The sequence below is a fragment of the Ips typographus genome, linkage group LG3 (genome assembly GCF_016097725.1).
Source record: "Ips typographus isolate SLU linkage group LG3, UJ_Ityp_2.0, whole genome shotgun sequence".
Taxonomy (NCBI): domain Eukaryota; kingdom Metazoa; phylum Arthropoda; class Insecta; order Coleoptera; family Curculionidae; genus Ips; species Ips typographus.
This window is the reverse complement of record NC_138424.1, coordinates 18,150,274-18,177,561: the sequence shown is the minus strand read 5'-3', so window position 1 is coordinate 18,177,561 and position 27,288 is coordinate 18,150,274. Positions and strand designations below refer to the sequence as shown.

General features: G+C 36.5%; 1 protein-coding gene across 9 annotated transcripts in view; it reads left to right on the top strand.

Annotated features, from left to right (window-relative positions):
* Positions 1-5,601: 5,601 nt before the first annotated feature.
* Lac (septate junction protein lachesin) overlaps positions 5,602-27,288 on the top strand; it is a 38,023-nt gene continuing 16,336 nt past the window's right edge. For 8 of the 9 annotated variants that reach the window (XR_014177671.1, XR_014177674.1, XR_014177672.1 and 5 more), the window contains exons 1-5: positions 5,602-5,750; positions 13,551-13,759; positions 18,420-19,013; positions 23,161-23,251; positions 23,378-23,492. Coding sequence is in view for 3 of the 9 variants with exons in the window: in XM_081975997.1 (XP_081832123.1) it covers positions 5,693-5,750; positions 13,551-13,759; positions 18,420-19,013; positions 23,161-23,251; positions 23,378-23,492 (1,067 nt within the window). In the remaining 6 variants the exon portion in view is untranslated. The remainder of the gene's footprint in view (positions 5,751-13,550; positions 13,760-18,419; positions 19,014-23,160; positions 23,252-23,377; positions 23,493-27,288) is intronic. The other variant, XM_081975999.1, reaches the window with a different exon arrangement.

Here is a 27,288-nt window from a genome sequence, read left to right as displayed (position 1 = left end):
GTTTTGCTCTGATCGCTCTGGCTTTCTGTCTGGCTTCCCCACGTGAGTTTTTTGTCCCCAAGGTACGTCGCCTCGTTGCTCCACTCGATGTCCATGTCTTTTAACCTGACGTTGCCTTCTATCCTCACCTTTGGTCTTCTTTTGACGACTATGGCCTGCGTTTTCTCCGCATTTAGGTCGATCTTCCATTTGTTGCACCATACGAGGCGCCTCCACCATGTCAGAGGGAAAAAACTCAGGTTTCCACAAGTAACCCACCTTATTTGAGTAGTTAAAACATAGGGCTGATCTAGGGTGAGGCACTTGGTCACCTACTGCTCCACGTTGCGTTGCACAGTAGGCGTACCCAGACTAACCCAGAGATCAGTTAGCCTGAAACCTCCCTCTGGGGTGATTTGTACGTACTTTTGGTGCTGTATTTATACCCACATCATGACCTCAATCTTGCTTACACAGACATTGTACTGGAGGAGACCGAGGAAATATTTGGTAACGAAACATAGTGTAATTTCTATGTTACAATATTTTAACAACACTGTACTTGAGTACACTTAATGGAATGACAGAATGAAACCGGTAAAAACAAGTTTGTACAATTTGATAAAACATTCTTTTAGCAGACATAAAATGTGGTAGAGTATGCGAGTGGATCTACACTACACCCTGTACAGTGGACTTTTTTCACAAAACACACACACGCATCATAGTGGTAAGTCTCTAGAAAGCATCACACTTACATTTTTCACCATCAACACAACATTCCTATAACGTAACTTTAAAACTTTTTAGCAAACTGTACATAATACACGAAATGTAAATATTTCAACTACTGTTGGCAATAAATATCGAGTCTAGTAACTAAAAGTAGCTAATTTGTGTAAAACGTGTAGATTAAAATTAAACAAAAAAAAAACACGGATTTCAAATATGATGTAAAGCAACTCGTGACCCATAGCATAGTTGCTCAACTCGCCTAACATAGTCCAGATCAATAAAAAAATAAGTAATTTCCTTAATAATTGCACTTTCAATTGAAACAAAATGCTATGGATTACACGAGACTTTTGAAAAAGTTATTTTTGCACCAAAGTTTTGTACAGCACGAATATATGAATATTTTTGATGTTGAAAACTCTCTCTTAGCTCAAGTTTAACGTGGTGTTTTTTTATGTTATTGATGATTGTTGCTCATCATTATTATTATACAACAACATACTCCTCAAATTGCTTTCCATTATATAATATCCAAATGAATTTGATTTATGCTGTAACAAACTAGCACGAACGGAACCTAAACAGAGTGTTTTAGACTATTGTGTATAACTTAATTATTCTGTGATACTTGATTGCATATTTTGTAACATGTTGTTTTAGTTTAACTATAAAATACCGTGAATTTTGTCTCAAAATTGTATTTGTAGAGTTGCCCCACTTCTAACATTTAATTTCCTTAGATTCCCACCATACGTAATTTATTACTACTTTTTTGATAGATAGATTTTTGAAGATATTCAAGATGTTCCAATTCTATTGCCTAGAGTAGACCTTGTATATTTGAAGGAAACAAGTGTGAAATACAAAGTTTATGGTTTTGAAAGGTTCTTTCACTGGCTGGAACCAAAAACGTGTATGTCAAAACAAAGCCAACTGAAATTGACATAATAATTAAGTTGTTATGTTTGTATATCAGACGAAATTATTAAAAATTCCCTGTAATATGTATGTTCAGGGTGTTTAAATAGTGGCTCATCTCGTTTTTAAGAAACTAAAAATATTTTCTTTTGAGTCCAAAGCCAACCTGATATACATACAGGGTACCTTCATACAGGGCAAGTTGAACAATTTGGAATTTAGTAATATGCAGTCTTAAAATCATCAAATCATCAAATTTTGGAATTTAATCTTTATATTTTTATTGATTTCTTTGATAACTACTACTACTACTACTACTACTCCATAGCACTACAACCCAGGGTGGGTCTTGACTGCCTTGACTATCTGCCTCCACCTGGAGCGGTCGTGGGTCATCTCCCTCCATTCTTACTGGTCTACACCAGCAAGAAGAAGTATAACCAGATCCTTAATGATGTTATCTCTCTATCTGAGCCTGGGTCTTCCCATTGGTGCCTCCTCCCATACCCCAGTCTTATTAGGGGATCGTTTTGGCTTCTTTGCAGGTACCCTGCCCATCTTAGCCTACCGGACTTGATCTCCTGAATGATATCAAGGCTTTGATATATTTGGGCAAGCTCATCATTGCTTCCCATCTCTGAGCTTCTTCTTCGATCTTTATGAAATTTTCCTTCACACTAACAGTACTTTCTTCTACTGCGCCTATGTAATCTGCGTAGGCCAGAATAAGTTTGGGACCTCCTGGGCCAAAAATCTCTGCTTTCACTGATGCTGTTCTTATTGCATTTTCTAGTGCAAGGTTAAATAGTACTGGCGACAAAGCGTCCCCCTGTTTTAGACCTCTGGTAATATGGAATGCTTGGCTGTACTCATCATTTGGACGCGGCTCTTTACCCCCTCCAGGCACTCTCCACACAGTCGAATCAGTTCTCCCATAGCATCCCAGAATCTCACTCTATCAACACTATGTCATATGCTTGTTCAAGTCTATCAAAAGGGTATGTAGGCTCTTGTTAACCTGCCAACATTTCTCCAGAATCTGACGGATAGTGAAGAGCTGGTCAGTTGTTGATCTTCCGCTTCGAAAGCCGCATTGATAGTCTCCTATAATCTCCTCGGTATATGGAGAGAGACGTTGAAGCAGCATGTTTGAGAATACTTTGTAGACTCAGCAGGACAATACCTCGGTAATTTTTACACTGCATTTGGTCCTCTTTTTTGTGGAGTAGGATGATAACACCTTCCTTCCATTCGTCGGGAATGATTTCTTGATTCCAGCTTTGTTGCACGAGGCTATGTATTTGTATGGCTAGATCGTCCTCTTCATGTTTCGGACTTTCTGCTAAAATATTATCATAGCCTGCCGCTTTGTTATTTTTAAGTTTCTTAATGGCTGTAGTTGTCTCCTCCATGGATACGAGAGGGATATTAACCTCTGCTGTTTGGAATACAAGACTTCCGAGTTCTTCCGAGCTCGTCAAAGTGGAACTCTTCCATGTGTCCAATACTTCTACTTTGGAGGCAGTGACTGAGCCATCGTTACGCAATATCATGATGGCACTTTTGGGGAGGACACCCTTTTAAGCCCCTTTACTTCCTTGAAGAATCTCCTTGCATTACCATTCTGGAAGTCGACCTGTAAATAGTCTCATGCTCTTTTTTCTTTTTCCTGATCAGTTTACGTAGTTCTGCTCTTACTTCGTTAAATCTGGTTGTTGTCTATTCTGATGGGCTATGGAGCATTTTTATCCGTGCTTCCGTTTTAATGGTACTAAGGTTTTGGTTTTGGTCCTAATACGTTTTTGTAATACTTCTGCGATGCTTTCTTTATGTGCGTCCAACTCGATTGTATGTTGTCAGTGTCAACCATTATGCTATCCTCTCCTTAAGATATGGTTTGAAAATAACTTCAACCGACGGGAAAATAAAAAGAATCCAGGAATCAACACCCATTATGGCTTTAAAATTTGTGGAATTTTTGACATTGGTACCTTTCATTTACTACCACACTTTAATAGCAACAATTTCAAGAAACAAAATACCAGACAAGTTTGAAAGTACCCGAAAAATCGACCGGAACTTATAATGACGTTTCCTGGCCAGCACGATCTCCAGACTTGACACCACTCGACTTTTTCCTTTGGAGTTACATTAAAAACCAAGTTTACGCTCACCATTTTGACACTAAAGACACACTTTTGAGGGCAATTATAGAGGATGAGAGTATTATTTTTTTAATTTAACCAACTTCGTATCTCTTATACGGTTTCGGAGATCCCCATGCAATCCATTTTAATCTTGGTCACTCTGTATTGGCCACATCTCATGAAAATGGATTCTCAAAACCAAATCAAAGAAACTGTCATAATGAGACACCCTGTACAGTGACTGTATATAATTTTGTGTGGGATTTTAAGGAAAATATGTTTAATCTAAGACACACGCTAATCACCTCACGTGCACGTTTTCAAAAAAAAAAAAAACACGGTACCACCATCGGTCTTTCTTTAAATAATCAATTATTAAGAATACTCATATAGATTATATTAACTTTAACAAAAAACGATGTAATAAAAGTTTACTTAAAAAAAGTATATTTGTGATGTATGTATTATAAATTATAATAAAAAAAAACAGTTTGAAATTTGGTGTTGTGTTTTTAAAATTCCAGTTTAAGCATTCCTTAAGCATATTTTTGAAAATTGTTTTTAAAAACTATAGTCAGACATAGATGAGGTTTGAAGTGTGGAAGGCAAGTCCAGAGAGACATGTACAGGGTGTCCGGATTTCCGTTTGGACAGGAAAACCCCATTTTCCGGCTAGATAGGAAAAAACTAAAAATGAATAAGGCAAAAACTGTATTTCGATATCTTAAATACAAAAAGTGGATGACAATACCATAAACCCTAAATATGATCATATCACTTTAAAAATAAAAAGACATTTAATTGAAGCAAGAGATGCAGGATTTGAGAAATCTCAGAGAAGTAGATCAATTTGCAAAATTAGGGAGAAACCTCAATGTTCCTTTGCCACTAAACCGAGACATAAGACATATCTTGCCACAAGGCAAGAATTGATGGATAGAAAAAGGAATGAGATGCAAAAATGCCTCAAAACGAGTGCCTTGGTTCAAAAAATATGAAAACAGAAAAATCATCACAACCATTATAAGAATGCAAACAGGACATTGCCTGATTAAGGAACATCAATTTAGAATTGGGGTAGACCTTTAGAGACCTGCAGATTGGAGGTGTATCATCCCCCATGGGTTTTCCTAGTTTGATTGATTACTTGATTACTTAAACTGATTTGATTGTTATAGAAACGTAGGGACTGAGATATAGTATGATTGTAGACAACTGATCTTAAACGCCTTTCCTATATTGTTTGTAGATAAGATTCCTGAACCCATTTCTTCTGTGTTGTCTTTCTAACACTCTGCACCGTATACGCACCGCCCATATCAAGAAAGAAGCAAAGCGCAAATGCCACACAATAGGACCTACAACCAATTGATTTGCATACCAAAGCACCAAGAGGCCTGCCTGGGGATGGCCTATAGAGTCAGACAAAACCCAGGCAGAAAGAAAACCCCTGGCAAATTGCCCCATAAAGGGAGCAGAAGCCGTATTCCCCTAGTTAGATAGGGGATTCAGGAAGGAAGAAGGGAATTGAAAAATCATGCATTAATGGGACTCATTATAGTAATTAAGATATAATACATGAGGTCGATAGGGTAAAACACGAGGAGAACGCCTTAGAGCATTATTTCCTAGATAATTGACCTTAATAGGTGTCATTATTGATCAAATAATAGCCCTGTCGGACATCTCTAGTTTCAATGGTGCGCAACAATTTCTTGATCTCAGTACTCAAGTGACGTCACGCACATTAAAGGTAAAACCAGCTTCCATCAACATGCCTATATTATTGTCTGGCGGCTGTCAAATACGATTCAACCGAACCTTACGTCACTAGTGTCAACCTGTTAAACGTCAACGTCAGCCGACCCAAACAAAAAATTTAATTCAATCGACAATTTCAAAAACAAAACAACATGGCGGCGGTAAAGTTGGTGGTTGTGTTTGTGCTCCTCGCATTTTTAGCTGATAACGGTAAGATTTCCATATCCCAATCTAAATTTGATAAGATAACTCCCGTTTTATCTGCGATATCACGGATTTTTACGTACGGTGTTTCCCCCAGTAATACGAATTTGAACAGAAAAAGGCGGCACCATGGATCGTTATTGCCCACCATAAATGACAAAGAATTTGTATTCTACTCCTCCCATGTTTGGAAAATGCTATTTTTCTTTGTAGAATTCATACTTTCTATTATTATCGCTTTTAACTGTGACCTTTTGTTAATCGAAAAGTGATTCCTAGGCTATACTATTCAATTTTATGCTATCTGAGTCTGTTAGCTGATCTGCAGGTCATAGGTAATAAGCAGTTTTGCCTTATAATCACTGGTCATAATAAGCAGGAATTCAAATTGATCCAGTGTTATTACACATATAGCATCCTGGTACCTGCCCAAGTTCATTCATCTATTCACAACATCATCTGGTTATCACATGACATTCCCAAAGCTTGGTACTATAATTAAAGTCAGTTAGAATACTAAGCATTCTTCAATTAACATTTACTTGGCCTTTGACAAAGCCTTAACATTTTTCCTTCAAGACATTATTAACTGACTATTATAAGTTTGCTTATGTGGGAGGTGGTTGCTAATGTTTATTATATTTGCTCTGGACCCAACAGTGGTTTTGCAGTAAACCACTGTTGTAAATTGGTTTCTCACTATCATCATTGACCATTTGTTTAGGTAATTATCCAGATAGTTATAGTGAAGTTAAATTACACAAAAATAAACAGAACTTTTGAATACATTTGTTAAAAGTTGTCTAGGGCTAGAGTACAAAGCAGGGTTTGAAAATATCATGATATTTATATAAATATCATATCACATGATATATATCGGATATATATCAGATATATATCCCATATATATCATTTTCAATCTTTATATACTTAGCTATAAAAAATATAAAAAACTAAAAAAATTGTTTTGTTTTATGCTTACTTAAGCTATATTTTGTTTTAACACAAATCCTTTTATAATAACTTATATTATTTCTATACAAAAAAAATAAACTTTTTATTATGCGACTCTGAAAACTATCTATTTCTCGACTGATTCATTTTTCGAGAAAATGTACCTTTTCTGTGCATCTCCAACAGTAACAGCTTTACTAATCTCAGACAAATTAGAAAACCAAACTTTGTCATGTTCAGTAAAGCTTACTTAATATACTTGATACTTAATATAATAATTTTTTGATGCTTTGAATAACTGAAACTGGTTTTTATTCAATTAATAAAAATATCGAATATATCGGATATAGATCAAGCTGTAAATATCAAGATATATATCATGATATTTATCATGATATATATCACTGGATATATATCCTCTGAACCCTGGTACAAAGTTCTTAATTTGTCTGTTTGCTTTGTCTGCAACTTTATTTTAAAGAAGTAATAATCTTACAAGACAATTGGAAGTAGGAATTGACAATCAGGGCTCACACCTTTTGCCTTTCCTCTACAATGTCTACTGCCACAACGAATACAATCACACCTACATGACAAGAAACAAATAGACAAAACAGCATACATTTTACAATATGCAGATGATACCCCACTTATTGTCCATAAAAAAGCTGTAAACAAACTTCAGTTACTGACATGGTTCTGTAAATGGAGACTAATACTTAACAAAACACCAACTTTTGCTTTCCAATCACAGAATTAACTTAAACTCTCCTACAATAATAGCAGATGGTCACATAACTGAACCAAACAACTTCGTTAAATACCTAGGCATTACAATAAACCATAAATTTAAATTCACAAAACTCAAACATTTTCACTCACTTACCTACAAGAATAAAGGAATCAGTACAAAGACTGCAACAAAAATATAAAAAATATAACGCTTTGGAAAGAAACTAAACAACACATGCAAACAACAGAACAAATTGCACCAACTCACTGCACAATCCCTCAAATGAGCTACTGTACCAGCACACCAACTTGACTAGAATAACAGAAAGACTATTACAGATTCAATCCAAATGGAAAAACTACCAACAGAACTGTACCATACTAAATTAATCCTGAGGATGATTGGGTATGGCGATAGAGTAGGAACTCAACATGATGTGTGTGTTTTATTTAATAACAAATATCCAGACAAGCCAATAAACCAGTCACTATAGTTAGTAGGTAAAATTGAAAGAAAGTTTTGAGATACCTGTTCTGTAGGAAATAAGTCAAAAAATGTAGGTCCTGTGATAAACTAAATGATTTATTATCTGTGGAAGTAAATCCACATATTAGTTACAGGAAGATGGTGCACTCCCACATTATGCAATACAAGTTAGACAATATCTTAACATTAACAAAGTAGCATTTTCCAACAAATTGCAAGGCATGAATCAATTGGATGGCCTTCAAGATCTCCTAATCTCAAGTCTTGGGATTTTTTTTGTGCAACCATCTCACAAATTTTGTTTATTGAACTAAACCGGAATCAATTGACTTGGAAGAGAGAATTAGAAAAGAGTGTGCTAATATTAGTTCTGTTGGAATTTACAATTCTGTTTAATCAATGTTTTCCTCTAAAATTGGTAACAAATAAAGGCAGAAATAAGCCTAACATTATACAAATCGGATGAATTAAATGCTACTTCAGCTGTCAACCTCAGTATATCACTGTGTAAAAAGAATATGACAACATTTTATTAAAATCAAGAGCAGATAGTTATAAAAAACATATAATATAATTAATAATTATATGTGGTCAATTTGTAATGAGATATTGGGGAAAACTCAGTGTCAGCTTGAGACTGATATAGCCGGTGATCTTTGTGTTATAGCAAATAAATTTAATGACAAATTCTTGTGGTTGGTTGCTGATATATTGGAAAATTTGCAGCACACAGTTTAGTTGTAATATAATCCCCAATAATTAATCATTTTACTACGAACTGTGTGATTTTTCAGCAAAATTAACAAACAAATTAACAAGTGGTATAGATGAGATTCCTGCAAGTATAGTTGAATTGGTACTACCACATATATCCAAGCCACTAACATGTCTCAAGCAGGGATGCTTTCCAGATCAGTTGAAAATTGCTCAAATTAAACCCTTTTATAAGAAAGGTGACAAAAATGAAATAGGAAATTACAGACCAATAAGCACCCTTCCAGCTTTTTTAAAGATTTTTGAATTGGTTTTATACACACAGCTACATTGCGGAAGATCAGTACAAACAGCAATTTTTCAGTTTACAAGTCAAGGATATGACTCATAAACTAGGAATAGGTATATTTTTAGACTTGTCTAAGGCATATGACTGTGTAGATAAAGTACTATTGTTAAAAAAATTAGAACTCTATGGAGTTGGAAGTAAGATACTAAGTTTGTCTGATTCTTACTTATCTCATAGGAAATAGCAGGTTAAACTATTTAAGGAAGGCAAGCCATACACATCAAATATAAATGAAAATCAACAGGTAATAACCCAGGGCAGTATGCTGAGGCAACTAATCTTTGTAATTTACATGAATGATCTGAATTCTATAGCAAAAGAAAATGAAAAAATTGTCAACTTTGCAGACGACACCTATTTACTTGTAGGTCAGGAGGAAATCAGCACTTTAATTCAGTCTGGAACCTGTTTATTAGGACTTCTGAGTGCTTTAAGCTTTAAATATGGAAAAAAACTAATGTAATTATTTTTTCAATGAGACAAGGTACATTTAACAAATCTAATGAAATACACCTTACTACCATACCATACTCTTCTAGATTGATTTGATCACATAAATGTTCTGCTAGGTAGGTTAAACTCAATTTGCTATGGAATTCGAATTGTCTCCAGGTATCTGAACATGGCAGCCCTTAGAATATTGTAGTTACTTTGCTAACTTTGAATCAATTATGAAGTATGCAATTATGTGTTGGGGTAGAAATACTTCAATACAGCATGTATTTGTAATTCAAAAAGTGACAATTAGATTAATGTTCAACATGAAATAGGTACAGAGATTCATGTAGATCCATCTTTAAAAAAAAAAAAATAAATAATGACAGTTTATGCAATTTATAGGTGGTATGCCTCATAGAAGACCAAAATAGAAGAACTGTTAAATAAATTTTGCTTATTCTCTGAAATCCCTATTTAGGAAGAAATCCCTGGAAATGTAGGTATATCTTTAAGTACTACATAGTTCATAGTTTACCATGGCGCTATTTCTTTTGTATTAGATGATAATTTTCATTGTACTGTATCCTAATCACAATTTGAAATAAAGACTGTACAAAATATCTGTATGTATGCTGTCATTCACATTCATCGTTGCCAGGTTAACTTTTGAGAGTCCTGAAAAACGTTTTTGTAAGGGAGTTTAGTAGATTTTTCAATTTGTTTTGTCCTGGGATTGCAAACCCTCAACGAACATGCCATAGACGTCCGCGGACTAATATTTGGGATACACAGTGATCTAGTGTATGTACTTCAGGGGATTTATACAATGATTATATATTTAAGAAATTTAATATCTCTTGAGAACCCTTTGAATTCCTCGAGAAATTCCTGAAGAGAAGAATAAAGCACCCTGTCTACACTAACTAATCTGAGAGATATTCTGTAAGCTGGCAGGACCAGAAAATTTGTTTAATGAATGATTCTAGATATCACAAACTATAATGTTTTATTGGTTGACTTTCAAATTTTCCATAATTACGATTTTAAAGACTAATAATTATTTCCGTGGAATAAATAATTCATAGAGAACAAAACTAACAGAACAATGCACAAAACTTCCGGTTTAACGGTTAACTACCGAACAATTCTTTTAAATGCACTAGCAACCTGCATTACAAGCTAATTTGGGTACCTATTTTTAGTAATAATTTCCGTTGTGGCTATTTCTGTGAATTCATGTTCTCAGTAATATTACAATAAAACATGTGATATACAAAATCAACGAAATCTGTTCTGGAAAGAAGTTTCTGGATTATGACAATTTTTGATCATGGGTCTCAGGTGTTAAAGGGTCACAAATATCAGAGTGAATCAATTCCAAAACCCCACTTGATTTTGGTTCACTTTCCTTATTAAAAGGTAACTGAGTCGTCTTACTTTTAACACACACTTTACAAATTGATTGAAATTCCTTATTTGTAGTAACATTTTTACAAACCAAACTGGTAACCATGTTATTTGACAACTTTATCATATTCTGATATCCTAAATGCCCTAAGCGCTTATGCCAAGTCATCAAATCAGTTTGTTTATTCAATGTTAATGCTGAACATTGACAATTGGTTGCTTCAAACTTCCTTAACTTGAATGTCAATTCGTATAAACCATTAATTCTGATCCCAATGGCAATGTTCTGCATTCCCTTATTAATAAACACTGTCCCTGCTCTAAACAATATATCAAATCCAGATCTTTCAATTTTTTGTACTGACATTAAATTATGTTTTAAATCAAGCACAAACAAAACTTCTGTTAAATCTACCTAACCAGTTTCACTTTTTAACTTTCCTTCAATATTTCCTATCTCTGTGGCAAAAACTACAACTCGATTCTTAGCAATATTAATCTTAAGTGGTTTGTCTAACTTACGGCCTTCTTTGAAATAGTTTGCTACTTTAACCATGTGATCAGTTGCTCCAGAATCCAAGTACCATTTAACATTCCCTAGAGCAGCTTCTCCACTGGTCACCATGCATGCAGAGGTCAGGAATGCAAAACCATCCTCCTCTTCTTGATCCTGGTCAGCCCTTGAGCTTGTCGAGAACCCCCATTGTTGTTTTTCCAGCAATTTAATTTAAAGTGTTGTCTCTGACCCATATTATGACCATTCCCTTCAGTCCAACTATGCACTCTCTTCATATAATTTCCATGAGGTTTTAAAACTAAACTAGAATTTGTATTCACATAACTATCATTTTGATTCATTCTCTTGACTTCCTGATCCAACAATTTCCCTTTAACAAACTCTAATGTGAGTTTGTTTGGTTCCAAAGTTTCAAGGGCATTAACAAGTGGATCATAATATTTAGGCAACGTCAACAAAAGATGGCAAACAATGTCAGTTTCTTCTAATTTGGCACCCACTGACGAATGGTCTCCTCAAACTTTACAAAATGAGTTTTCAACAAGTCACCTTGAGATAGTTTCATTGATAATAGATTTTTCCTTAAAAATAATTGACTTGCTATTCCTTTGCGCTGAAATACAGCTTCCAAAGCCTTCCACATTCAAAATAAGCAGTTTTCTTGTTCTTGACATATTTCAAATGGGAATTGGCAATGCACTTCTTATCCTGTCTCTGGAATTCTTCATTTGGATCCATTTCCTCATTTTCTATGCATTTCTTGACATCATTACTGTCTAGAATAGTTTCCATCCTAAACTTTTTTTTGTTTTTTTTCTGTCTTTTGATAGTCAAAAGTGCTTGTCATATTAATACTATACGTAAGCATTTTCAAAGGTGAAATTGCCAAATTGAAGCTAGAAAACCTTTGATTGAAGATAGGAAGCCTCTTACTGTTTTCCAGTAGTCAAATTATAACCAGAAGGCTTCTTTCTGTACTCGAAGTTGTCATATTAATACTGTAAGCATTTTAATGGATAGAAATTGTCAAATTGAAGCTAGAAAATTTTTGATTGAAGACAGGAAGTTTCTTAATGTTTTCAGTAGTTAAACTATAACCAGAAGACTTTTTTCTGTCCTTAAAAAGTCAAAAGTGCTACCTGGAAGCCTTTCTTAAGATTCTGAGTTGTAATTTAAAACTGTAAGCACTTTCAAAGGTGGAATTGTCAAATTGAAGCTAAAAAACCTTTGATTGAAGATAGGAAGCCTCTTCCTGTTTTTCAGTAATCAAATTATAACCAGAAGGCTTCTTTCTGTACTCGAAGTTGTCATATTAATACTGTAAGCATTTTAATGGATAGAAATTGTCAAATTGAAGGTAGAAAACCTTTGATTGAAGACAAGAAGTCTCTTAATGTTTTCAGTAATTAAACTTATAACCAGAAGACTTTTTTCTGTCCTTGAAAAGTCAAAAGTGCTACCTGGAAGCTTTTCTTAAGACTCTGAGTTGTAATTTAAAACTGTAAGCACTTTCAAAGGTGGAATTGTCAAATTGAAGCTAGAAAACCTTTGATTGAAGATAGGAAGCCTCTTACTGTTTTCCAGTAGTCAAATTATAACCAGAAGGCTCCTTTCTGTACTCGCAGTTGTCATATTAATACTGTAAGCATTTTAATGGATAGAAATTGTCAATTTGAAGCTAAAAAACCTTTGATTGAAGACAGAAAGCTTCTTACTGTTTTCCAGTAGTCAAATTATAGCCAGAAGGCTTCTTTCTGTACTCAAAGTTGTCATATTAATACTGTAAGCATTTTAATGGATAGAAATTGTCAAATTGAAGCTAGAAAACGTTTGATTGAAGATAGGAAGCCTCTTACTGTTTTCCAGGAGTCAAATTATAACCAGAAGGCTTCTTTCGGTCTTTGAATAGTTAAAAGTGCTGCTTTTCCTTTTTTACTTCTAAACTTAATAAGAGATGTGCAAACTTGAAGTTTAGGGAACAGTGCTTTGGCATCTACATACTTTGGAGTTTGGAAAAAGCATTACATTTGTAATTGGGTCAAAAATTGAACGTCAAAACGGTAAAAAATAATTCAGATTTCCTTTCAGATCCAGAAACCCTTGTTCCTCAGTTTTGACTATTTTTTTATAGTAATTTCAAGCATTTGGGAATAGTTTATGTTGTGCAATTTACAGTTTACAAACTAATAATCACTATTTCTCTTTCAGTAAATGCACAAAGGTCGCCCACAATATCCTACATATCCCAGACACAGATCTTGGACTTGGGAGGTATTGTTGAACTGAAATGCTCCGTGCAATATACCCAAAGCTATTCAGTGATATGGATGAAATTGGATAATGGCAATAGTTTACCAATATCCACTGGCAGCTCACTTATTTTACATGACTCCAGATTTTCTTTGCGTCATGATCAAGTGAGTATATTCGCACAGGAAACACAGTTTTGTGATCTGCATGTTTACCATTAACCAAACTTTTGTAATTGGCTGATATTTGATTTTTAGTTTTAGTTAATTTAACAGCAACAGATTAAGAAAATTTGGTTATCAAGCCGTATTCCTCTCTGATGAGCCGTAATACGCCGAAACTGGTCAGAGGATTGGGATTGATAAACAAAAAACAAAACCTCGCCATTTTTTCCTTAATTAATGTTTAAACTTAATACATTTCATTTTTAGTCTTAAAAGAGTCACGTGACTTTAAAAATATCAGTCGAAACGTAAAAACTGTCAGGAGGAGTTCAGGATGATTTAACATTTAAAATAGTCACGTGATTCAGTGTTTAAAACTATAGAAACCGGTAACATGACCTCTTAATTACGATTTTGCTATTTAAAACAGTCACATGACCTTTAGGGTCACTAGACGTTTAAAAAAAAATTGATAAAAAATCATCATGTGACCAGTTTTACTGTAAAGAGTCACGTGATCTTTTAAATTAAATTTGATGATTTTGACTGTCACGTGACCATTATTACCTTAAAAAGTCCCGTGACTTTAAAAAATATCAGTTGAAACTTAACAACAGCCACGTGACCTTTCAAATACGATTTTGCCATTTGAAACAGTCAAGTGACCTTTACGAATCTGTTCTGTTGGTTCTGGTTCTAGTTACAATGACCAGTCGATTCCGTTTTGTTAAGAAAGAGTCACTAGACCTTTTTCATGATTGAAAATCGTCACGTGACTTTGAAATATCAGTCTAAACGTAAAAACTGTCACGCGACGTTAAGGATGACATTTTAACCTTAAAAATAGTTACTTGATTCAGTTTAGACGGAAAAATAGTCACGTAACCTTCAGGATTTTGTTATAACGGTAGAAAAGAGTCATGTGATCTTTAAAAATTAATTTGTTGGTTGAAAAAGGTTTCGTGGCAATTTTCACTGTAAAAAGTGTCAGGTGACTTTAAAAATGTCAGTATGAACTGAAAAACGGTCACGTGACCCTCGAAATAACATTCTGACATTTAAAACTGTCACGTGGCATTATGAATTGCAGATGTGACATTTAAAATACGATTTTCGTATTTAAAATAGTCACGTGACCTTTAGGATTTCGTTTTGACATCAAAAGAAAGTCACTAGACCTTTAAAAATAAATTTGATGATTGAAAATCGTCACGTGGCTAATTTTACTGTAAAAATTAGTCACATGATTTTAAAATTATCAGTTTGAAACTTGACAACTGTCAGGAGGCGTTTAGGATGATTTAACCTTAAAAATAGTCACGTGATTCAGTGTTTAAAACTAGAAACCGGTAACATGACCTCTTAAATACGATTTTGCTATTTAAAACAGTCACATGACCTTTAGGATCCTGTTTTGACGTTAAAAGTCACTAGACCTTTTAAAAAAAAATGGATGAAAAATCATCATGTGACCATTTTTACTGTAAAGAGTCACGTGATCTTTAAAATAAAATTTGATGATTGAAACTGTCACGTGACCATTATTACCTTAAAAAGAGTTCCGTGACTTGAAAAAATATCAGTTGAAACTTAAAAACGGCCACGTGACCTTTAAAATAACATTTTGACATTTAAAACTGTCACGTGGCATTATGAATTCTATTTTTAATCTTAAAAGAGTGACGTAATCTTCAGGATTCGTTTTGACGTTAAAAAAAGAGTCACGGGAACTCTAAATTTAAATTTGATGATTGAAAATCGTCACGTGACTTTAAAATATCAGTCTGAACGTAAAAACTGTCACGCGACGTTAAGGATGACATTTTAACCTTAAAAATAGTTACTTGGTTCAGTTTAGACTGAAAAATAGTCACGTGATCTTTAAAAATTAATTTGTTGGTTGAAAATGGTTTCGTGGCAATTTTTACTGTAAAAAGTGTCATGTGACTTTAAAAATGTCAGTATGAACTGAAAAACGGTCACGTAACCCTCGAAATAACATTCTGACATTTAAAACTGTCACGTGGCATTATGAATTGCATTTTTAAGATGTGACCTTACGATTATCCCATTTAAAACAGTCACGTGACCTTTAGGATTTCGTTTTGACATTAAAAGAGAGTCACTGATTGAAAATCGTCACGTGGCTAATTTCACTGTAAAAAATAGTCACATGATTTTAAAATTATCAGTTTGCACTGAAAAAACGATTCAAATAATATTTTGACGTTTAAAACAGTCACGTAACCTTCGGATTCCGTTTTGACGTGAAAAGAGTCGCACGTGACCTTTAAAATGAAATTTGACGATTGACGTCACACATCACCGTTTTCACCTTAAAGGGAGTCACGTGACATTAAAAAAACAAACTCTTCAAATAATATTGTGCCATGTAAATCGGTCACTTGATCTTCCGGATGCTTTGACAATTAAAATAGTGTTACATAACGCCCTAGGGCATTATTTCTTAGATAATTGACCTTAATAGGTGTCATTATTGATGAAATATTAGCCCTGTCAGACATTAACAAAATAACAACCATAATTGTTTACCGTCCTTGCCCTATACAACGAGGATATAAATAACTAAAGGAGAGTGTTCGAAGCTTATGTACGGATTGGCTGAGAGATTCTAGTTCGTCCAGAGGAACTTGGCGGCGCCACTACTATCTTCAAACTTGTCTTTTAGTGTCAATCGCCGGCTGTCTACTGTCACTGTCTTTAAAGTATGCAAGCGCAAGTGTTATTTACTAAATTGTGAAAATTCAAAATCAAAATTAAAACATAAACCGTTTGGTAAATTGTTCTGGTCAGAACAGAAGCCATTGTGACACAAATAAAACAAAAACCGAAAACCTCGCCAAAAAAGTACTGTTTCTAGGGTGGAAAGATTTTCTTTTCTGGCTAATGTTGTCTGAGAGATGGGAGTGAAAAGTAAATTGAAGTTACAGCAGAACTTCTTCTTCTTCCAATGCGTATCCACTAATGGATGTTTGCGATAACATTTTCCATTTCTTCCTTATTTCTTGCGGTGTGTACTGTCTGATATTTCGCAGCCAAGACATTTTTTCCTTCCGATTCCTCTCCGGCCTTCGATCTTGCCTTCAATCAATAGATGTAAGAATTAATATTTCGTGTTTCGCATTATGTGCCCCAGGTATGCCGTTTTTCTTCTCTTAATCGATTCAAACAGTTCACGCTGTCTGTTGACTCGTCTTAGAACTTCTTCGTTTGTTAGTCTAGCCGTCCAGGGTATCTTCAGGATTCTGCGACACAGCCACATCTCGAAAGCCTCCATCAATTTGTTGATTGCAGCCGCCTTCAATGTCCAACCTTCCATACCGTAGAGAAGCACCGACCAAACGTAGCATTTAGTGAATCTGAGCCTTAGGTTAAGGTCAAAATCGGAACAGGTAAGCACTCTTCGAAGACTTAGGAATGCCTGTCGAGCTTGTTCAATGCGACATTTTATTTCCTTGTCTGATGTCCAGTCTTCGAAAAGCCAGATGCCCAAGTGGAGTCCAATGGTGGAGTTTCCAAATATTTATATATTAATTATATATATATTAATTATATATTAATTACATATTTCTAGGTTTCTAGAGATAATCATAAACTTTGTTTTTTTGGTGTTGATATTTAAGCCCATTGATTTGCTCTGTTCGCCTACCTTGTTGACCAGTTGTTGTAGGTCGTGTATGTTATCAGCAATTAAGGCCGTGTCGTCAGCATAGCGGATGTTGTTGATCCACACTCCATTGACTGTGATTCCCATTTCCACGTCTTCCAGGGCCTCTTGGAATATTGCTTCCGAATATAAGTTGAATAGGAGTGGAGACAGCACACATCCCTGTCGTACCCCCCTTCTAATCTGTATGGCGTTGGACATATTATTGCCTAGTTTGATTTGCGCTGTTTGGTTCTAATATAGGTTTTCAATGCATCTAATGTCCTTTTGGTCTATATCAAGCCTATTGAGGAGCTGCATCAGTTTGTGGTGTTGTACGCGGTCAAATGCCTTTTCATAGTCTATGAAACATAGGCACACATCCTTTCTCTGATCATAGCAGTTTTGGACAAGCACTTGTGTTGCAACTATCGCTTCCTAACTTAACCCCTGTCTAAAAACAAACTGCGAGTCGCCTACGTCTCTTTCACATTTCTTACAGCAGAACACAGACACAATTGGAGCTACAGTATTTACATTTATGTTTTAGATTTTATATTATATTTTGCTAAAATGTGATAGACAAAATGTAAATACAAATAAAGTTTGATAAACATTACCATTAAATTTGTATATTTGTATTGTATCAGCTGATTGCTCTGTCGGTAAAGCAGTTTTCGTGCATAACTTTTAGTTAGTTTTACCAGAGCTCCATCGTGGCGCTACAGACAACAATGTGACATTACTACGGCAATAACCACTCTCCTTTAGTTATTATATCCTCGTTGGCCCTATACTAGCTAGTTCACCTATAAGCTGAAAACTAAGCAGAAAACAATCTGAAATGACTTTTGGTGGAACAAACACAAAGTCCTGTCTGTCATTTATGAACACAGTTTTTGAGTTTTTGTAGTTCGTGAAACTCGTTTTGTCGCAAAAATTCGGCTAAAAAAGTGGAAGTTTGTTCAAATTCATAAATTTAAATTTTCTTTTCAGGATAGTAGTACGTACATACTCCAAATAAAAGATATGCAAGAAACTGACGCGGGTACGTACGCTTGTCAGATCATCATATCGCCCAGTAATCGAGTTAGTGCCGAAGTGGACGTACAAGTTCGTCGGCCGCCTCTAATTTCGGACAACTCCACCAGATCGGTGGTGGTGTCCGAAGGGGAAGCGGTAGAAATGGAATGCTACGCCGGTGGTTTTCCCATACCCAAAATCTCGTGGAGACGTGAAAATAACGCCATTTTGCCTACGGGCGGTTCGATATACCGAGGCAACAAGCTGAAAATCAAATCGATCAAGAAAGAGGACAGAGGCACTTACTACTGTGTGGGAGAAAACGGAGTGGGTCGTGGCGCCAAGCGTAATATTGCTGTGGAGGTTGAGTTTGCGCCAGTGGTGACGGTGCCTAGACCAAGGTTGGGACAAGCGTTGCAGTACGATATGGACTTGGAGTGTCACGTGGAGGCTTTTCCTCCTCCGGCCATAACGTGGGAGAAGGGAGGCGTTGGTCTTGCCAATAATCAACATTATAGGATTTCGCATTTTGCTGTTGCTGACGAATTTACGGACACTACTTTAAGGGTAACTATAATTTTTGTAGTTAAATGTCGTTTGCAGTTTATTGTTTCTTTACTACTTCAGTACAAGCGACCTACTTGAACTACTCGAGTTATTGTGGACTTGAAATATCCTGAAAAGGATGTGCATTAAGCCATTTAAAACCAAAATATACGGGGAAAAAACTTGAATTCATTTTCTTCTAAGTCAGAAATCAAATTTCAGAAATCAACTGACCAAAACATGCTTGAACCCTTAATAATAGATATTCTGAGGCTTCATATGCAGGCTCCTGCAAATTCTCATACAAATCCTATTAAAGTAATCATATCTATTCAGATCTAAGTCCACAATAACAATATTAGGTTCTGACAATAATAAACTATCGAACACACGTGACGTTGACGTTTTGTATCAAGCAGTTGTGACGTTAAACGGCTATTTAAGACGGTTAGTTTGACAGCTGTGACACTACACAGTCTGGCTTCTAGTCAGGTGACACTTGTTATAACGATTAAAACTCATTCAGCAGTGAAATGATACTATCAAATGCAAAACAGTTGTACCTTGTATTTACACCTCATTAAAGTCCCAAATTTGACATTTCGGGCGTCACCTAATAACTGTCAAAACTGCCAAACATACAACCGGAATACGCTGATATTAATTGATTGCTAAATCATATGGGAAGTTGTATTTTTAGCTTCGCAGAGTTAAATTTAACAGTTGTCAACATTTGTGGAATTGTGACAAATTCATTGGATAAATCACACTGTACATTGTATTTATAGTTCTATGGAGAGAAATTTGATGTGTTCTTTAGGCCCAGTTGTGAGCCTGGTTCAAGTTAGAAACGTCACTTTGACATCAATGCAATTCATATGGGAAAGTTCAAGTACCAGTCGCAGTTCTACTGATCCTGTCTTTGAACTGTGATTGTACAGGGTGTCCCAATAAGCCGTGCACGCATCTGTTTCTCAAAAATTATACGTAGTTATCGTCAAAACCGCTGCGTTGATTTGGGAGGACAGACTTGGGAGGGAATTTGTGATTGGCGTTTCTGTCTTCGAATCAATTGAAAGAACTTCCAATATTATGAACACGATCGATTTGAGCTAAATCTAACAAACAGGGATGCCAGACGATTTTTACCCACAAAAAGGGAAAAAATGCAAAAAATCAGTTCAATCTGTGTTAATCAATCAAATTTTAAATCTAAGAAAACTTCTTTGAACTTATAAAAAAAACTAAACTAATCTTACTCATAATTCAAATGTTGGGAAGTTTGTTCAAAGAACCTTTCATTCGATTTAGTCCCCTTAAACCTGACGGTCAACGTGACCGCTTTGCTCTCCCTTCCTGGACTGTTGGCATTCGGAACCCAGTTCCAGAAAACCGAATCAAAATGGACAACAGATCGTTGACTATTCCCAATCGTAGGCTCCAACCTCGACAATTGCTTGATTTAAGGCAAGTAGTCGCTACAAGTCCAGGAATTTTCCCTTTCGGGAAGTTCCCAGAGATGCATCGGCGCTGACGGAGGGGCTCTTCTTGTCCTCCATTTCTTCGTCAACTCGTCCATCTCTGGTGGTCCTGGCAAACTATAGGATCCAAACAGCCGGCTTTCGTCCGTCTGTTTTTACATACTAAAGTTTTGGGTTTGGTGAGTGGGGGATGGTTTTCTCCTTTTTACGTAGGCAAAGCGGGGGAAAGTGCCTCTAACTCCGGGTCGTAGTTTACTGCTTCTCGCAGTAACTAATTTTCGCTGCTTTCCGCTTTTTGGAATATCTTCACTGCGCTCTGCTTGATCCTTGATTCCGTTGCGGTGGTGACATTCAAGTCTCGCTAGCTGTCCACATTTCTGACGAGATAGAGTACTGCAGTTTTCACCCAACGATATACGAGATAATCTGATTGCTTATGAAATGAATAATAGGAAGTCAGTGTTTTAAGTTTGTCTCGTAATCATTGAAAGATATCAATTATTCACTTAATTATTCAACTTTTTAATAAGAGAAACTTTCAAAGATTTTCTGAGCTTTGTCGTGTCACTGACTGGCATGACGTTCTGGATCAGTGTGATCCTATCGAGTCCTTTCATACTAAATTGGTCTTTAACTTCAATAAATCATTTCCTATCGTAATGATAAAGAACAGGAGTGACTCGCCATGGTTCACTAAGGGTTTAAGGATCGCTTCTAAAAATATGAGATGTCTCCATTATATTCGTAAATACTTTTTATCGGATGTTGACTTTATTGCCTACTTTAATAAATATCGTATGATCTTTCGTAACACAATTTGTCTGGCGAAACAATTATACTTTATATCTAGGCTGAACAAATCTAGCAATAGGTCCAGAGAAGCCTGGAATATCGTTCGTGATCTTACAGGGAGATCGTCTACTCGTGCTGTACCTAGTGATATTCAGCCACATGAGTTCAACTCCTTTTACTGCGGGGTGGCGGCTGCTCTCGCTGGGGACATTCCCTCGGGCTCCAGCGACCCTAGATCTTACCTTGGGCACCTTTCTGTGCCTCAATCATTTTTCCTTGTTCCTGTAAGCGCGCACGAGCTTGCTGACGTATTGAAATTTTTTAAACTGTCAAATTGTGCCGGATTTGATGAGATTTATATGAGGGTTGTTTCCGCGTTGCCTGACAATGTTTTATCTGTTCTCGCCGATGCAATCAGCGCATACTTTTCCCATCATGTCTTAAGAGGGCTCAGGTTATTCCTATTTACAAGTCCGGTGACCGCTCCTGCCCGGCTAACTATCGACCGATTGCCCTGCTTCCGGCACTGGAGAGGCTGGTCCAGAGGCAGATGATGTCGTTTCTGGAGCGTCATGAGCTTCTCAGCCCATCTCAGTTTGGCTTCCGGCCAGCGATGAGCACGAAGGATGCTATTTTTTCTTTTCTTCAGGATCTGTATGGTCGCATGAACTCCGGCGATATTTCGGCCGCGGTATTTTGCGACTTGTCGAAGGCGTTCGACTGCGTAGACCACCAGATCTTGCTTTGGAAGCTTGAAGCTTATGGCTTCCGAGCCGCTTCTTTGTTGTGGTTTCGCTCTTTCTTGTCCGGCCGGAGCCAGAAGGTCTTCATCGGGGGCCATGGTTCTGGAGAGTTAATGTTAACTTCGGGTGTCCCTCAGGGCTCTATTCTTGGACCTTTGCTGTTCTTGAGGAAGCGAGCATTGGGGTGCTTGTGTCGTGTTCGATACAGGGCCTCATGTAGACCCCTCTTCATTGAACATCATATCCTCATCTTGTGCTGCATTTTCATCTTAGAGACGATTTGTCTTGTCCGTGGCAAGTTTGGGGGTCAGTTGTCCGAGGGCTCCGGCTCGGTGACTCGCAGTAGATTCGTTTTGAGGCTTTCCATTCCTCACACGGTGAAGATTAAGTCGTCGCTTATTTACGGTGGCAAGAGACTTTTCAATAACCTTCCTCTCCACGTGAGAGGCCAGCCATCTGCGCATGGATTTAGGCGTGAGGCTGAGAGGTTTTTGCTTGATGGGGCGTACTATTCTCTGGACGAATTCTACTCCAGTTCTTAAGGCGCCTTGTTCTGCCATAAATTGACCAAGCAACACTGTTTGTGTTTTTGATCCTCTTTCTCCTCTCTTATATAGGGTGACTGCCTTTTTGTTTTGTTTTTATTTTAATAATTGTAAGGTGTATTTATGTGTGATTCATATTGTATGTGTAGTGTAATAATTATGTATGTTCTTTTTTGCTGTTTTTGTATGTGTTTTCAGTGCTTTGTCAATGACTTTAAGTTTCCGACAATAAAGCTACTTTTTTGATTGATTGATTGATTTGATATTATTAACTTTAAACTGATGTTTTAAAATAAATATTTGATGTGGTCTGAGATATGGCAACGTTCTTTAACAACCTGAATGATCAACCAATAAAACTCCTTACAATAACCCTGTACAACCGGGCCTAAACGCAACCAAATTTGGCTCGATGGAGCAGTATACAACACAACTTTGCAATTCTTCCATGAAACCCATCCATTTAAACAACTAAAATGTATTATTTCGTTACTGTTACAGTATTATTGTTTAATGTTTATCAGACAAAAAAAAAGAGTAAATTATTTGTTTAATTTACTACATTGATTCTATGATTGATAAATAATCAAACTTTATGATTATTTAGGTGATAACCATTGAAAAGAAGCAATATGGAGAATACGTTTGTAAAGCAGCCAACAAATTAGGAACCTCAGAAGGTCGCGTGGAGCTTTTCGGTAAGTGTTTCAAAACCCGTAAATGGTTGGCATGCAAACAAAATTGAACTGGAAAGATGCATTTTTACCATTCTTGAGTTAGATTAGATTTTGCGTTTGTTGCCATTTTTTATTTCTGTTCTGTAGAGTCTATTATACCTGTATGTCCGCCTGCATGCGGTTCTAGCCGTTACGGAGATGCCGCAACACTGTCGACCAGTACTGCCGCCTTGTTTATTACTTTGTTGATTTGTATATACCGGTAAGTGTTTTCTAGTTTTTGTTTCGTATTGTCTTGGTAGGTAGTGTCATGATTATTATCATCCTGAAGATGGGATTTACTCAAATCCCCCTCACCTCCTAGTTGCATGATAATATCATCATAACTGGCATCAGATTTACCCTGACCATTCATTCTAATAATCTAGTAAATAAAGAAAATTTAAATAAATAAGCTTGAATAAAAATTCTATAATAGGGATGCCAAGTTATTTTTAAGGTAAATAACTAAACCTATCTAACTTACTTTCTACCTAAAAATCCTGCTTCTAAATATATCATTGAAACTACAAATGTCTTTAATACAAAAAATTACAAACTACTTACAACTAATACTTTTCGTCAGAGTCCAAATTGTCCAAAATAAACCGTCAGTTGACCAATCTTCTTCTTTTCCGTTGAGGTGGATTTTTAACTGCAAAGGCTGTATCTCGGTAACAGCCGGGAGGCCTCCTCGGTTATCGATTTAACCACTTCTGGAATAGGTCCTCTATCACAATCTGCTCCATGTCATAACGTGGACTAGACGGTACAATTGCTGGTAGCACTCGGTATTACACCCAGTAACTTCCGTTCCGGAAGGAAAAAGCTTTCTAAGATCCCCTGATCTTCTGATAGTCTGATTTTTGCTTGAATTTTTTAGAAAACTGACTTTCCAGCTTTCATTAAAAGTCTCTCTTGACAATCAACAACCAAAAACAAAAAAAAAACCTTTTTTTCCCACCTTCTACCTCCACGTACCACCTTTTTCACCTCCTTTGAAGTTCATCAAGTAATACTGTTAATTTTCTTAATAACTACATACAATCCTACTAAAACTAACTATAATGGTAAACACTTGACATCCCTACATAAATGTACCTTTTCTATAAATTAAATAAATACATTTTCTTTATTTTCTAGAAAAAAAAAATCCTTATTTTCAAGACAGTAGTAGGTAAGGTTCTTTTTTCAAAGCATGAGCGTTATTGCATATGTTGAGCAAAACGTTGCCATTTTACTTTAGCTGCGATTGGTTGATTGTAGAATTGTCACATAATACTACAGGGTGTCCAAATGATAGAGCAAAGTCTATTCACCTCACGTTTGTGTTAAGAATTACTCAAGTTTTAGAAAATGTTTAAGCTGCATAGTTTAAAAATGTTATTCTTCTATACAAGATGGACCAGAAAAGTGTCACGTCCTAAAATTGAAACATTTTGTATTTTTTACTAGAGAACGTAATGTTTCAGATTTGATGTGCAACCACCATTATTGCATAGTTCAATTTTGAATTCAAATAAATAAAATGAAACTAAAAAACTATTACAAAACAAGCACATCCTCGAAAGTCATTTTGCTACTAATTTCTCTATTTTTGAAGAAAAATCTTTTTGTTTTTGTATTTTTTCTACTAACTGCAATCGGTTTTTCTTAATTTTATGTAAATTTTGAGTTTTTCAATAAAATCAAACCAAATTTTTTGTGAGTATATTTATTAAACATACAAAACAAAGAAAAATGCATAAAATTGCAATACTTAATTATTAGAACACTAACTTAATTAAAAAAAAAAACTTTTCTTAAACATAATAAGTATGGGAACTGAAAATGCCAAACAAAAGCTTAAAGTATCAAAAATACAAACAGTGCTGCTTGGTCAATTTATGGCAGAACAAGGCGCCTTAAGAACTGGAGTAGAATTCGTTCAGAGAATAGTAAGCCCCGTCAAGCAAAAACCTCTCAGCCTCACGCCTAAATCCATGCGCAGATGGCTGGCCTCTCACGTGGAGAGGAAGGTTATTGAAAAGTCTCTTTCCACCGTAAATAAGCGACGACTTAATCTTCTCCGTGTGGGGAATGGGAAGCCTCAAAACGAATCTACTGCGAGTCACCGAGCCGGAGCCTTCGGACAACTGACCCCCAAACTTGCCACGGACAAGACAAATCGTCTCTAAGATGAAAATGCAGCACAGGGTGAGGATACCATGTTCAATGAGAGGGGTCTACATGAGGCCCTGTATCCAACACGACACAAGCACCTCAATGCTCGCTTCTGCAGAAAAAACACAGAATTGAAGCGGCTTCGAGAACAAACTCCCCAGAAAGCTCTGCCGTAGCGGAGATGGCAGTCAATCAGTGCATAGTATGCACTCCTAGCTACATGGTAATCCAGATTGCCAGAGATTACCCTCAATGCATGGCAACCCGACGCCAGTCTAGAGCACAGACTGTCCACATGCTCAGCGAATCGAAGCGAGTCGTCAATAATAAGACCAAGAAACTTGTTCATTCCAGGGGCGCAACAAAAATCTCCTGCAATGAGCATCCAAAATGTAGGATCTTGGTCTTACTGATACTTAATGACAGTAAGTTGGAATTGCACCAATGTTTGATTATGGAGAGGTCCCCATCAATAGTGGCAGTCAATGAATCGGCGCTCTTGCCGCTCAAAAGAATGGTCGCGTCATCAGCGAAAACAGTGAATTGTCCGTTAATAGGGAGCGAAACAATATCATTGATGTATATCAAGAACAGCAAAGGTCCAAGAACAGAGCCCTGAGGGACACCCGAAATTAACATTAACTCTCCAGAACCATGGCCTCCGATAAAGACCTCCTGGCTCCGGCCAGACAAGAAAGAGCGAAACCACAACAAAGAAGCGGCTCGGAAGCCATAAGCTTCAAGCTTCCAAAGCAAGATCTGGTGGTCTACGCAGTCGAACGCCTTCGACAAGTCGCAAAATATCGCCGGAGTTCATGCGACCATACAGATCCTGAAGAAAAGAAAAAATAGCATCATTTGTGCCCATGGCTGGCCGGAAGCCAAACTGAGATGGACTGAGAAGCTCATGTCGCTCCAGAAACGACATCATCCGCCTCTGGACCAGCCTCTCCAGTGCCGGAAGCAGGGCAATTGGTCGATAGTTAGCCGGGCAGGAGCGGTCACCGGACTTGTAAATAGGAATAACCTGAGCCCTCTTAAGACATGATGGGAAAACTGCTTTAGAAAAGGATAATATAATGGAGACATCTCATATTTTTAGAAGCGATCCTTAAACCCTTAGTGGACCATGGCGAGTCACTCCTGTTCTTTATCTTTACCATAGGAAATGATTTATTGAAAAAGTCCAATTTAGTATGAAAGGACTCGATAGGATCACACTGATCCAGAACGTCATGCCAGTCAGTGACACGACAAAGCTCAGAAAATCTCTGAAAGTTCCTCTTATTAAAAAGTCTTCCACGTCTAGAGGTTTTTCGACTCTTAGATGAATTGTTAAGAGAAAAGGAAAAATCACCCAACAGACCGAGTCCCAACATAACTACAAACAACCGACCCCGCAGTGATCCGCGAGGGGCGGTCAGTGTGCACCTCCAGGTTGAAAGATGTTTTGGAAAATTGAATTCTTCGGTCATAGTCGTCTTCTCCAAGTTCATGAACAATACCCATTTTGTATGGAAAGAACTTGTTTAGTTTCAGAACTTTTTGAATGGAACCATAAGAAATATTTGTCAACTGAACCGTTTTTGAAATTGAAGTGGTAGGATCAGCAGAAAAATGACTCAAAACCTCAATCTGTACAGCTTCAGTCACTTTGTTGCACACGAAACCAGTTTCTTCAAAATTTTTAACAAGATCCAACACATATCGGATGCCTTTCATTGGAAACATACATAAAACAGCAGTCAAACAGTCAGCAACAGCACCATACATAAAAATAATTTTTCGACGACTTACTTTGAAAGTACCTCATGTACGCTTCCATTTAGAAGCAGAAAGGGGTTATTTGCCGCGCG